The sequence below is a fragment of the Symphalangus syndactylus genome, chromosome 22 (assembly GCF_028878055.3).
Source record: "Symphalangus syndactylus isolate Jambi chromosome 22, NHGRI_mSymSyn1-v2.1_pri, whole genome shotgun sequence".
In the NCBI taxonomy this organism is placed as follows: domain Eukaryota; kingdom Metazoa; phylum Chordata; class Mammalia; order Primates; family Hylobatidae; genus Symphalangus; species Symphalangus syndactylus.
In genome coordinates, this window is record NC_072444.2 from 10,025,551 (window position 1) to 10,039,919 (window position 14,369).

The following is a 14,369-nucleotide window of genomic DNA, read 5'->3' on the forward strand; positions in this document are numbered from 1 at the left end:
ACTCCAGCCTGGGTGAAAGAGCGAGACTTGGCGGCCGGGCGCGGTGGCTCACGCTTGTAATCCCAGCACTTTGGGAGGCCGAGGCGGGCGGATCACGAGGTCAGGAGATCGAGACCACGGTGAAACCCCGTCTCTACTAAAAATACAAAAAAATTAGCCGGGCGTGGTGGCGGGCGCCTGTAGTCCCAGCTACTCGGAGAGGCTGAGGCAGGAGAATGGCGTGAACCCGGGAGGCGGAGCTTGCAGTGAGCCGAGATTGCGCCACTGCACTCCAGCCTGGGCGACAGAGCGAGACTCCGTCTTAAAAAAAAAAAAAAAAAAAAAAGAAAGAGCGAGACTCCTTCTCAAAAAAAAATAAAAAAATAAAAATAAAAAATAAGCATTAGCTAAATGTGAAAGCTGAAATCAGTACCAGATATATTACACATAACTATTTATTCTAATAAAAATATTGTAATGGCATTAGTAGGCCACAGAAGGTAAGGTTCCACAAAACCCTAGCACTCACTGTTAGGTTTGAAAATATCCTACTTACCGTTCCATACAACTGCACGTTCTGGGCACATTTCTTGCATATTGTATTGGTTTTACTGTTAAGGAAGAAAGAGACACAGGCTTTTCTTAGAATATCTGAAAACTGATACCTCCTTAAGCCCAAGGAATTTGCTCATTGCTAAGGGCCAAAGTGAGATATGGTCTGGATGCTTGGTTAACACTAGTTTGAGTATCTTTCTAATAACTCTTTTATTTTTATTAAATATTTTTGAGATAGAGTCTCCCTCTGTTCCCCAGGCTGGAGTGCAGTGGTGCAATCTGCTCACTATAACCTCTGCCTCCCAAGTTCAAGTGATTCTCATGCCTCAGCCTCCCAAGTAGCTGGAATTACAGGCGCGTGCCACCACACCCAACTAATTTTTATATTTTTAATAGAGACAAGGTTTCGCCATGTTGGCCAGGCTGGCCTCAAACTCCTGACCTCAAGTGATCCATCTGCCTTGGCCTCCCAAAGTGATGGGATTACAGATGTGAGACACCACACCTAGCCTGTAATACCTCTTTTAATTATTATGTGGCTGGGCGTGGTGGCTCACGCCTGTAATCCCAGCACTTTAGGAGGCTGAGGGGGGTGGATCACCTGAGGTCAGGAGTCCGAGACCAGCCTGGCCCAACACGGTGAAACCCCATCTCTACTAAAAATACAAAAATTACCCAGGCGTGGTGGTGTGTGCCTGTAATCTCAGCTACTCAGGAGGCTGAGACAGGAGAATGGCTTGAACCCGGGAGGCGGAGGTTGCAGTGAGCCGAGATCGCGCCACTGCACTCCAGCCTGGGTGAAAGAGCGAGACTCCTTCTCAAAAAACAACAACAACAACAACAAAAAATTATTATGTGGTTATGGATTTTTTTAATCTCAAATAAAGTGAGGCTTTGGCTAAAATGGAGAGTGAGTTATTTCTGATTATGACATCCCCAAGTATCACTAACTAAAATTACCAGATACAGAATACACCCTCAAAATATTACACTAAAATGGACTAGCAGGAAAAATAAATAAATTCTCCTTAATTCAGATGAATAGTCGGGAAATTTGAGGTGACAAATAAAGTATGTGTGTTTGGAATATAAACTCAGAGATTCTATCTTTGCTAACCTTACTCTGTGTTCTCCTTCATAAGTAAAGGCATATGAAAACACCCGAGGTGGGGAAAAAGACACTATGATCAAATATTTTGTCAATATTTAGGCCGGGCACGGTAGCTCATGCCTGTAATCCCAGCACTTTGGGAGGCCGAGGCGGGTAGATCACCTGAGGTCAGGAGTTCGAGACCAGCCTGGCCAACATGGTGAAACCATGTCTTTACTAAAAATTCAAAAAAATTAGCCAGGCGTGGTGGTGTGTGCCTGTAATCCCAGCTACTCAGGGGGCTGAGGCAGAAGAATTGCTTGAACCTAGGAGACGGAAGTTGCAGTGAGCCGAGATTGCACCATTGCACTCCACCCTGGGCAACACAGCAAAACTGTGTCTTGAAAAAAAAAAAAAAAATTCTGATTTATCTAAGAGTTAAGCACTGACAAAAACAAAAACATCCTTTGCCTTGTGAATATCCAGAGGTCATATTACCTAAATGTGTGAATTAATAAAGCTTCCTGGGGGAAAAATCATCTTCAAATAAAAGTCTAACTCTTCACATGAGGAGGTAAAAATGAATGTCTTATGTATAAGAACAATTTAAACAGTACTCTGGGGCTAAAAACTAATAAATCACATAAAAATCTAAGGCCAGGCACAGTGGCTCATGCCTGTAATCCCAGCACTTTAGGAGGCTCAGCCTGGGAGTTCAAGGTTTCAGTGGGTTACAACTGCGCCACCGCACTCCAGCCTGAGCGACAGAGTGAGACCCTGTCACAAAAAAAAAAAACAAAAAACTAGTCTATTCTCTGCTTTGTGATCATTTTCCCATATAATTCCTGTGAAAGTGACTATAAAGTTAAAATAGACAAAAGAAAAACCTCAGAGTAGAAAATATTTAAATTAAAAAGTATTTTCCAGGGCAATTTTCTGTTACTTTTAAAAGACAGTAAAATAAGTGAAGGACATTCAAAGAAATCTCTAGAAAGAGGATTAGCATCAATGATTCTGTGATGTAGAATAGCATTTTGATTTACGCCTAGATTTACTACTGAAGGAATGGGGTAGATGTCAATATATACATATGTTCCTAACATGTTAAAAAACATGCAAAGAAAAACTAACTCTAGGCTGGGCGCGGTGGCTCACGCCTGTAATCCCAGCACTTTGGGAGGCCGAGGCAGGCAGACCACCGGAGGTCTGGAGTTTGAGACCAGCCTGATTAACAAGGAGAAACCCCATCTCTACTAAAAATACAAAATTAGTTGGGTGTGGTGGTACCTGCCTGTAATCCCAGCTACTCGGGAGGATGAGGCAGGAGAATCGCTTGAACCTGGGAGGTGGAGGTTGCAGTGAGCCGAGATCGTGCCATTGCACTCTAGCCTGGGCAACAAGAGCGAAACTCTGTCTCAACAACAACAACAAAAAAAAAAAAAAAAAAAAGAAAAGAAAAGAAAAACTAACTCTATGATCCATCTTGAATTAATTTGTATGTATAGTGTAAATATAGGGTCAAAGTTCCTATCTCACCCCACACATGAATTAACCCAAGATGGACCACAGACCAAATTTAAGAGCTAACATATAAAGCTTCTAGAGTATGATTCCATTAACATGAAGTCCTAGAATAGGCAAAACTAATCTATGGTGGAAATGAAAAGTAGAACAGGGGTTGCCTGGAGGAAGCAAGGGTGTGGGGACTGTCTAGGATGGGGCATGAGAGGACTCTATGGAGTGATAGTAACATTCTGTATTTTGATAGGGTTGGGGCTACACAGATGTCTACGTTTGTAAAACTTGATGTATTTAAGATTTAAGCATGTTAGTGTAAGCCAATTTTGCCACACACACAAAAAGAACTGCAAACAAATATTTAACTCTAAATAATGCTGTGCATGCTGAAGTGTTTCAGGATCATGTATACTGATGTCTGCAACTTTAAATACATCAGAAATAAAATGAATTGATACAGTGATGGATAGAGAGATGAACAGATGGATAGGTGAATATATAGTAAAGTGTATATTACAGAATTTAAGTAGAGGGCATATGGGTGTTCACTAATTCTTTTTTTTTTTTTTTTTTTGAGACGGAGTCTCGCTCTGTCGCCCAGGCTGGAGTGCAGTGGTGCGACCTCGGCTCACTGCAAGCTCTGCCTCCCGGGTTCACGCCATTCTCCTGCCTCAGCCTCTCCAAGTAGCTGGGACTACAGGCGCCCGCCACCACGCCCGGCTAATTTTTTTGTATTTTTAGTAGAGACGGGGTTTCACCGTGGTCTCGATCTCCTGACCTCGTGATCCACCCGCCTCGGCCTCCCAAAGTGCTGGGATTACAAGCGTGAGCCACCGCGCACTAATTCTTTTAACCTTTTTTTGTTTGTTTGAAAACATCCATGATAGGCTGGGTGTGGTAGCTCACGCCTGTAATCCCAGCACTTTGGGAGGCCGAGGCGGGCAGACTGGTTGAGCTCAAGAGTTCTAGACCAGCCTGGGCAACATGGCAAGACCCCTGTCTCTACCAAAGATACAAAGAAATAGCCGAGTGTGGTGGTGCACACCCCTGGTCCCAGCTATATGGGAGGCTGAGGTGGGAGGATCATTTAAGCCTGGAGAGGGGAGGTTGCAGTGAGCTGAGATCATCTCACTGCACTCCAGCTTGGGTGACAAAGAGAGACCCTGTCTCATAAAAGAAAAAAAAAAATCCATGGTAAAATCTTGGAGAAGTTATTCTAAGAATTGAAATGACTAATTAAAAAATAGGCTTCTAGGTCTAATGGATGAATTAACAAATAGATCCCACTCTCCTCAAGGCAGGATCACCTACACTACAAAAGTTCCACAAGAGTCAAACTTGGTATACCAAAAAAATCACTTTGTTGCTATGGTAATGCCCCCTAAAGATGTCTGACCACTCATACGTGCATTTCACACTTTTTTTTTTTGTGAGAGTCTCCCTCTGTCACCCAGGCTGGAGTGCAGTGGTGCAATCTCAGCTCACTGCAACCTCCACCTCCTGGGTTCAAGCAATTCTCCTGCCTCAGCCTCCCAAGCAGCTGGGACTACAGGTGTGTGCCACCACACCCAGCTAATTTTTTTGTATTTTTAGTAGAGACTGGGTTTCGTCATGTTAGCCAGGATGGTCTCTATCTCCTGACCTCGTGATCCACCTGCCTCAGCCTCCCAAAATGTTGGGATTACAGGCATGAGCCACCGCACCCAGCCCATGTCACACTTTTAAAAATGAGATTTGGCCAGGCGTGGTGGCTCACGGCTGTAATTCCAACATCTTGAGAGGCTAAAGAGGAAGGAATCACTTGGGCCCACGAGTAAGAGACCAGCCTGGGTAACATGGCAAAATCTTATCTCTACAAAAATAAAAAAATTAGCTGGGCGTGGTGGCACACACCTGTGGTCCCAGTTACTTGGTAGGCTGAGGTGGGAGGATCACTTGGGCCCAGGAGGTCCAGGCTGCAGTGAGCATGACGGCTCCACTGTACTCCAACCTGACTGGCAGAGAGAGACTCTGTTTCAAACAAAAAAAGAGATTTGCCCAAGGAAAGTGTAATGGCAAGTGAGTTTCAAATGTGACTAGAGCTAACAAACTCTTATCAGGATTGTCACATTTCCAAAAGTATCTTCTTTGGGCTTATAAATTCTTCAATCTCTGTATATGTACATATTGAAACATGAGGCTCATGTTTTACTGTCGTGGGATTGGTTTCTTCTTGTCAAAAAGATTATAATCACAATATAAAATGATCAAGGGTCTTAAAAAGAACTTTAAAAATTTAAGCAGGCTGGGCATGGTGGCTCACGCCTGTAATCCCAGCACTTTGGGAGGCCAAGGCGGGTGGATCACGAGGTCAGGAGTTCAAGATCAACCTGGCCAAGATGGTGAAACCCCGTCTACTAAAAATACAAAAAAACTAGCTGGATGTGGTGCCAGGCACCTGTAATCTCAGCTACTCGGGAGGCTGCAGCATGAGAATCGCCTGAACCTGGGAGGCAGGGGTTGCAGTGAGCCGAGATCGCGCCACTGCAGTCCAACCTGGGTGACAGAGTGAGACTCCATCTCAAAAAAAAAAAAAAATTTAAGCAATCAATGGATAATAACTAGGAAACAATATATGTATTATATACCCTTTATACCCTTCATTGTATATCTCATCCCACACACAAATTAACTCAAGATGGATCATAGACCTAAATATTTAGCAATTATAGTCTGTAAATAATGTGATTGATTACAGATCTGCATTTTACAATGCAACTGATTATAGCATCTGTACATGAAACGCAATCAATTACAGATTTTAAGAGGAAAAAAGCCTATTAATATCTTTCATGATCAACAAAACTCTACCTCTCCTGCTGGTACTCAGTCCTGCAGTAGGTGCACTTCACAACAGGGTGTGCAATCCGACATTCCTGAAATGAAATGAGGATACAATTTTAAAAGGCACTCACAAATGGAAACAGCCTTCAGTAGGAAGCCGACCTGGGTACTATTTCTAGCATAGCTACTATGCTTGAGTGAGTCACTTAAACTTTCTGGGCCTTATTTTTCTCCTCTGTAATACTGGCATCACTTCCCTACTGTTGATGTGGGAGTTAAGAAAGAGCTTATATGGATTATATGGAACTAGCCATAAATTGTAAAACAAACATATATATGAATAAGCCCCAGACTGGGAATCAGAAGCCCTGAATTCCAGGCCTGGTTCTTCTGCCACTGTGTGATTTTGAGGTTTACCTGTGAAATGAAAGTGCTAAATTAAAATTGTTATTTATATATACATAACTTCCTTAAAATCATATATACATATTTTGAGGCCAAAAAGGGCACTCAAGCACTTGCATTCCCTCAGACCTGGTATATAAAAACTGGCAAATGGAAAGTCATGACCATCCGAGGCAAAAGTGACAATTATGAGTTATCCAAATCAGAGACACAAATTCTGGATTATTGGATACCTCAACATTATTCTTCAGCCAGTTTGGTGACTTTTTAACTGTTGCCTCACAGCACCTTTAGTCACTTAAAAAGTAAAAGTGGGATGAAGCAACTTAAAAGAAAAAGAGAAGTTGGATCTTCAGGAGTAAAAACTGATCAGCAGCTACTCAGGGAAGACCGAAGACCGCCAACTGGATGCTGAGAAGTGATCCCTCGGATCTGTGAGCCTGACTGTGGGGCTTTTTAAAAAATAAAGCCTTGCTGCCTCCGATTCTGAGACTGGCCGAAAAGTGAGGTGCTTTAAAAAAAAAAAAAAAATCAAGCCTTGCTACCTCCGATTCTGAAACTGGTCGAAAAGTGCCCGTGAGGAGCTCGAGTTCGACACATTCCTCCAAGGCAGCACCCAACTTTGGAGTTCAGTCCCAGGAGGGGCAGGAGGTCCCCTAGTCTGTGACCAGGGAGACTGAGGCAGCGGGGGAGGCAGCCCAAAGGGATCCCGAGGGCGACCAGTCAGGGCAAGCAGGGGACCCGCTGTCCCTCCCCCGACCTCACGGGGTCCGAGAACAATCCTCACGGTTGCTAAGCACCCGGACACGCCGGCCGGGGGAGCCTGGACCGGGCCCCGGCTCCCGCACGTGCCCCGCCGGCCCCCAGCGGGGTGGGTGCGGCTCCTCAGCCTGGCGGGCCTGCCACACCCTGCTCCGGGGACCCCGCCGGGCGTCCCCACAGAATCTGGAGCTCCGGGCCGCGCCTCCTGCGTCCCCAGTTCCCGGCCGCCGCCCCAGCCCGCGCACCTTGCACAGCTGCTGCCCCTGAGACAGCGCCTCGAAGGGGAAGCGCTGGTGGCACTTGGTGCAGGCGTAGAGCGCCGCCATGTCCTGCCCGGGCCGCGCTCACCGACCCGCCGGCCCGGCCCGCGGATTTATCTGACAGTCTGAGGCACAACCCGGCGGCGGCTGCAGGCTGCTGGCTGCGGCAGGCGGGCGGGCAAGCGGGCGGGCAAGCGGGCGGGCAAGCGGGCGGGCGCAGGCGGGTCGGGGCGGACCCGGGTGGGCTGGGGCGGGCACGGCGACTCTAGACGCCCGCTCACTGGTGGGCTTTGACGTCGATCAAGTGGAAAGGGGCGAAACACGGAGCTTTCGCCCACTCTGATTCGGTCTGGCCTGGAGTACGCCACTGTGACGCTCCAGGCCGCGATTATGTAAAGCGCAGTCACGCGGGGGCGCCACCTGGAGGGGACAGGCTCCCGGCCGGGACCTCGGAAGAGCTTAGGCTCCGCCCTACTTGCTCGGCGTTCCCGCCCTCGCTCCGCCTCTCCACGGCCTCAGGAGCATCTGCGCTTCTCGCGATACCTTCGGGGATTTGTGATGTTCTGGTTTCCATGGAGCTGCCCTCTGGGAGCACGAGGGGTACAATTGGAACGAAGGCGGCGCACAGTTAACTGGAACTCTGCAGCCGCCCGAGCCCAAAGAAGGTGGGGAGCTTGGGAAAGAAGTTCCCCATAATCGGAGCAGGAGGAGCCCGCCTAGCCTCGCTCAAAGGAGGAGAGGAAACTCTGAGGGACAATTTAGAAGTGTGCCCTCAATTTAAGACCCCTAAATAGGGAACTGTGGGGCCGTGGGCCTTAGGAGAGAAAAGGAGCGCCCCAGAGAGAGCACCGCTATGCTGCGGAAGAGGGACTAAAGAGATGGCAGTCCTTCCAGGAGGGGTTGGACAGATATTCAGGCCCCATCAGAGTGGGCTGCAATTGGCCCAGGCCTGCTTCCTATTTTGTTTTCTCCAGTTTCACCCCCAGCTTCTCTCGCAAGCAACCACCTGGTGATTCCTGACAAGTCCTGGCTTCCGGAAGGCAAGCCACGCCCTCCGGGCTCCTCTGCCTCTCTTTGGCTCCAGCTTGGCACGTATAGGAGCTGCCCACGGAATGACAGACTTCCGGTTCTTGAGGTGTTGGCAAAGCTTCCTGCACTGCTGACCTCTCCAAGTCCTGCCTTGTAGCTGCTCTTGGGCATAGGTTACTCTTGGCTCTGCCAACCACCCGTACAGTACTAATTGCAGTTTTACCTCAACGTGCGCTTTTTACAATTAAAAGCTGACTTATGGCTTCTATTTCCCTGCCTCAACAAAATTTACTCTCTCTGAACCCAAATCTCGCTGCTTCCTTGTAGGTGCCCCCAAAGATGTGCATTAATCATTAGGATCAGAAAGCAAAGGTTCCAAATCACTGTTCCACAACTAACTACATGACCTTGGATCTGTCACTGAACTTCTCACGGCCTCGTTTTTCTCAGTTGTACAATGAGGTCATTGTGAGAATCAAAACCAGTACATGAGTCGGGACGGGATGGCTCACAACTGTAATCCCAGCACTTTGGGAGGCCGAGGCCAGAGGATCACTTGAGCCTTGGAATTTAAGACCAGCCTGGGTCGGCCGGACGCGCTGGCTCACGCCTGTAATCTCAGCACTTTGGGAGGCCGAGGCGGGTGAATCACCCGAGGATCACCTGAGGTCAGGAGTTCCAGACCAGTCTGACCAACGAGGTCAAACCCTGTCTCTACTAAAATACAAAAATTACCCAGGGGCGTTGGCAGGCGCCTGTAGTCTCAGCTACTCGGGAGGCTGAGATAGGAGAATTGCTTGAACCTGGGAGGCAGAGGTTGCAGTGAGCCAAGATCACACCACTGAACTCCAGCCTGGACGGCGGGGCAAGACTCTGTCTCAAAAAAAAAAAAAAAAAAGAGAGAGAGACCAGCCTGTGCAACACAGTGGACCCCATTTCTACAAAAAAACTTTTTTTTAAATTAGCCGGGTGTGGTGGCACGTGCCTGTGGTTCCAGCTACTCAGGCGGCTGAGGCGGGAGGATCCCTTGAGCCTGGGCAGTCGAGGCTGCCCTGAGCCATGATTGTGCCACTGCACTCCAGCCTAGGTGACAGAGTGAGACCCTGTCTCAAAATATATATGCAAATACAAATAAAAACAGTACGTGGAGGAAAATGGGGAAATTGTTTAATGGGTAAGGGGCTTTTGGAGTGATGAAAATGTTTTAGAACTAGATAGAGGTAATGGTTGTTCAACGTGGTGAGCAGGAGAATTGCTTGAACCCGGGAGGCGGAAGTTGCAGTGAGCTGATATTGTGCCACACTGCACTGTAGCCTGGGCGACAAAGCCAGACTCCGTCTCAAAAAAAAAAAAGAAAAGAAAAATGCAAGCTCAGATCCAGACTGCCTGACTTTGAATCCTAGCTCTACTACTTAGAAGCTGTATAACTCTGAGCACATTAAAAACAAAACAAACAAGAAACAGTACATGTAACTTGGCACACTAATATATGTTAGTATTAGAAGAAAAAACTGCATTTCTTCTAGAGAGATGCTGGTGCACTGAATCGTGTAAACACAGCCTCCCTTTTCACACACAAACCCTACAGTGGGATAAGAGCCTCTCTTTGTTCCCACTGTCTTCAGTTCTGAGTTCCACTCTATCACCAGTTTTACAATTACCTATTGGTTTTCATCAGACTGTGGGCCATCATAACAGGGTCATCTCTATAAGCCCTTCACAAAGCTAATTGTACCATTCATTCGACAAATATTTATTTTTTATTTCCTCAACAATTTTTTTTTTTTTTCTTTAAGACGGAGTTTCGCTCTGTCACCCAGGCTGGAGTGCAGTGGTGCGATCTTGGCTCACTGCAAGCTCCGCCTCCCGGGTTCACGCCATTCTCCTGCCTCAGCCTCTCTGAGTAGCTGGGACTACAGGCGCCAGCCACCACGCCCGGCTAATTTTTTGTATTTGTATTTTTATTTTTATTTTTTTTTTTTTTTGAGACGGAGTCTCGCTCTGTCGCCCAGGCTGGAGTACAGTGGCGCAATCTCGGCTCACTGCAAGCTCCGCCTCCCGGGTTCACGCCATTCTCCTGCCTCAGCCTCTCCTAGTAGCTGGGACTACAGGCGCCCGCCACCGCGCCCGGCTAATTTTTTTGTATTTTTAGCAGAGACGGGGTTTCACCGTGGTCTCGATCTCCTGACCTCGTGATCCGCCCACCTCGGCCTCCCAAAGTGCTGGGATTACAAGCATGAGCCACCGCGCCCGGCTTATTTTTTATTTAATTAATTTATTTATTTATCCATTTTTTTGAGAGGGAGTTTTGCTCTTGTTGCCCAGACTGGAGTGCAATGGTGCAATCTCAGCTCACTGCAACCTCTGCCTCCTGGGTTCAAGCGATTCTCCTGCCTCAGCCTCCCAAGTAGCTGGGATTACAGACCTGTGCCACCAAGCCCAGCTAATTTTTGTATTTTTAGTAGAAATATGGTTTGGATTTTTGTAGAGACTGGGGTTTCACCATGTTGGCCAGGCTGGTCTCGAACTCCTGACCTCAGGTGATCCACCCACCTCAGCCTCCCAAAGTGCTGGGATTACAGGCATGAGCCACTGTGCCCAGCCTATTTATTTTTTTGAGACAGAATCTCCCTCTGTTCCCCAGGCTGGAGTGCAGTGGCACAATCTCTGGCTCACTGCAATCTCCACCTCCTGGGTTCAAGCTATTCTCATGCCTCAGTCTCCCAAGTAACTGGGATTACAGACCCGCACCACCACACCTGGCTAATTTTTGTATTTTTAGTAAAAACATGGCTTGGCCATGTTGGCCAGGCTGGTCTTGAACTCCTGAGCTCAAGTGATCTGCCCCTGTAAGCCTCCCAAAGTGCTGGGATTACAGGCCTCAAGCATCCTCCAGCCTTGGCCTCCCAAAGCACAGGGATTACAGGTGAGCCAACGTGCCGGGCCATATCATGCCTCCTTTTTTTTTTTTCCCAAAAAGACAGGGTCTGGCTCTATCGTTCAGGCTGGAGTGTGCCCAGTCCATTCAATCAACACATCTTTATAGAGCATTTGTGCCAGGCTCTGGCTTAGGCATTGGGGATACACTGGTGTATAAAAAGGACATGAGGGCTGGGCACAGTGGCTCAAGCCTGTAATACCGACGCTTTGGGAGGCTGAGGCAGAAGGATCGCTTGAGCCCAGGAGTTTGAGAGCAGCCTGGGCAGCATGGCAAAACCCTGTCTCTACAAAGAAAAAAATAATTAGGTGGTTGTGGTGGCGTGGGACTGTAGTCCCAGCTACTCACAAAGCTGAGGTGGGAGAATGGCTTGAACCAGGGAAGTGGTTACAGGGAGCTGAGATCACGCCACTGTACTCCAGCTTGAACTACAGAGACAGACCCGGTCTAAAAAAAAGGCATGATATGGCCAGGCATGGTGGCTCACCTGTAATCCAGTGCTTTGGGAGGCCGAAGATAGCTAAGAAGCAAGGACTGTGAATTAAAAGATACGCCACAGGGACAGACAATGCTACAATAGAGGAGAAGGCAGGGGGACTAATTTAGACAGAGCCGGTCAGGGAAAAAACTCTCGGAGAAGATTCCAAGACCTGAAGGTCAAGAAGGACTTAGCTATGTGACTTAGCCAAGAATGTTCTGGGCAGAGGAGAAGCGGAAGACTTTGAGATGAAATAGAACATGACATGTTCAAGAAATGGAGAAGAGGCCAGTATAGCTGAGGGTGAGTGAAGATGCCGCCAGGGACAGCAGGGCCAAATGTGCAGAGCTGGTAAACCCTGCCATGGATATGGAGTTTGCTCAAAGTACAATGGGAAAGAAGCCAGTGACAGTTTTTAAGCAGGCAAATAACATGATTGATTTATGGGTTTTTTTTTTTTTAGCTTTTTTTTCTTTTAGAGATGGGGTTTCTCCCTGTTGCGCAGGCTGCTCTTGCACTTCTGGGCTCAAGTGATCCTCCCACCTCAGCCTCCCAAAGTGCTGAGATGTACAGGTGTGAGCTACCATGCCCAGTCTGGATTTATATTTTTAAGATTTCTTTGGCTGCTAGGAGGAGAAAAGACAGCAGGGGGCCAGAGTAAAGGCAGAGAGATCATTGAGGAGGTTATTGCAGGCATCTAGATGAGAGGTGACGGTTAAAAGTTTGCAGTGGAAAGAAGTGGACAGATTGAACATATATGTTGGAGGTAGAATCAATAGGACTTAGGGATGGATTGCATTTGGGAGGTGGTGAGAGAGAGGAAGAAATTATGGTCAATGTGCTCAGCTATGTGTATGGTGGTAGTATTTCCAGCAAAAGGGAAGACTGAAAGGACAGGTTTCAGGGACAAAACCAAGAGTTTTGTTCTGACATGTTAAGTTCTAGATGCCTGTGGGGCATCTGGGGGAGACAGCATGTAGGCAGCAGGCTCTATTCTGTATGTCTCTTAGAGGTGAGTTCTGGGATGAAGATACAGTTTTGTGGGGCACATCAGCAGGTATGTGGTATTTAAATCCCTGGGACTGGATAATAGCATCTTAGAAGCCAAGAGAGAGAAGACACAATGCCTCTTCTTCTTTTTTTTCTTTTTCTTTTCTTTTTGAGATGGAGTCTCACTCTATTGGCCAGGATGGAATGCAATGGCATGATCTCGGCTCACTGCAACCTCCGCCTCCTGGGTTCAAGCGATTCTCCTGCCTCAACCTCTCGAGTAGCTGGGACTACAGGCGTGCACCACCACGCCCGGCCAATTTTGTTGTATTTTTAGTAGACAGGGATTCATCATATTGGTCAGGCTGGTCTCGAACTCCTGACTTCATGATCCGCCCGCCTCGACCTCCCAAAATGCTGGGATTACAGGCATGAGCCACCGCGCCCGGCCGAAATAAAACTTTTTAAAAAACTAGATTTAATTTCTAATTTATTTATTCAATAAACGTGCACTGAACATCTACTAAGTATCAGGCACAGTGCTAGGTCCTGGAAGCACAACGATGAAATGACCAAGACCTTGTCCTCCTAGAGTTTCCATTCCTGGATGAAGGAGACAGATTATATATGAGCAAATATATATATTTATTTATTTAAATAAATATAAATATTTACATATAAATAAATATATTTATTTGAACTTGAATAATACAATTTCAGGTGATGCTAAGTTCTGAAAAAATAAAGCAGGGAAAAGGAACACGGGATGATTATGGGAGTGGCTCTGTTTTATTTGTTTATTTTTTTAGATTCAGGGGGTACATGTGCAGTTTGTTACAAGGGTACATTGCATGATGCTGAGGTATGGGCTTCTATTGTCCTGTCATCCATGTAGTGAACACAGTACCCAATAGGAAGATTTTTAGCCCTCATTCCCCTGTAATCCCAGCACTTTGGGAGGCTGAGGCAGGCAACTTGCTTGAGCTCAGGAGTTCGAGACCAGCCTGGGCAACATGACGAAACCCCGTCTCAACCAATAATACAGAAAATTAGCCGGGCATGGTGGCATGTATGCCTGTAGTGCCAGTTACTCAGGAGGCTGAGGTGGAAGGATGGCTTGAGCACAGGAGGTCAAAACTGCAGTGAACCAAGATCACATCGCTGCATTGTGGTGACAGAGCAAGACCAGCCTGTGGGTGATAGAGCAAGACCCCGTCTCAAAAAAACTCAAAAAACTCTGTACCCATTTAACAATAACTCTCCTTTCCCCTCTACGTCCAGCTTCCAGCCCCCTGCTAACCTTTATTCTACTTTCTCTGTGAATTTGCCTTCCTAGGTGACTGAAATCATAATGTTTGTCTCTTTGTGTCTGGGTTACTTCACTCGGCATGTTTTCAAGGTTCATCCATGTTGAAGCATATATCAGAACTTCATTCCTTTTTATGGCTGAATAATATTCCATTGTATATATAAACAGTTTGTTTATCTTTTAATGTGTTGATGGACATTTGGATTGGTCCCACCTGTCTACACTGTTTTGTG

General features: G+C 46.9%; 1 protein-coding gene across 9 annotated transcripts in view; it reads right to left on the reverse strand.

The window, feature by feature from the left end:
- Window positions 1-8,682, reverse strand: part of FAM76A (family with sequence similarity 76 member A) — a 40,396-nt gene extending 31,714 nt beyond the window's left edge. For 2 of the 9 annotated variants that reach the window (XM_055261363.2, XM_055261362.2), the window contains exons 1-4: window positions 7,378-8,682; window positions 5,993-6,057; window positions 2,912-3,013; window positions 536-590 (exon numbers count right to left, since the gene is read on the reverse strand). In XM_055261363.2, the coding sequence (XP_055117338.1) occupies window positions 536-590; window positions 2,912-3,013; window positions 5,993-6,057; window positions 7,378-7,458 (303 nt within the window). In that variant the 5' untranslated portion in view covers window positions 7,459-8,682. Of the gene's footprint in view, window positions 1-535; window positions 591-2,911; window positions 3,035-5,992; window positions 6,058-7,377 lie in introns of all 9 variants that reach the window. The other 7 variants (XM_055261367.1, XM_055261364.1, XM_063631506.1 and 4 more) reach the window with 6 other exon arrangements.
- Window positions 8,683-14,369: the final 5,687 nt, after the last annotated feature.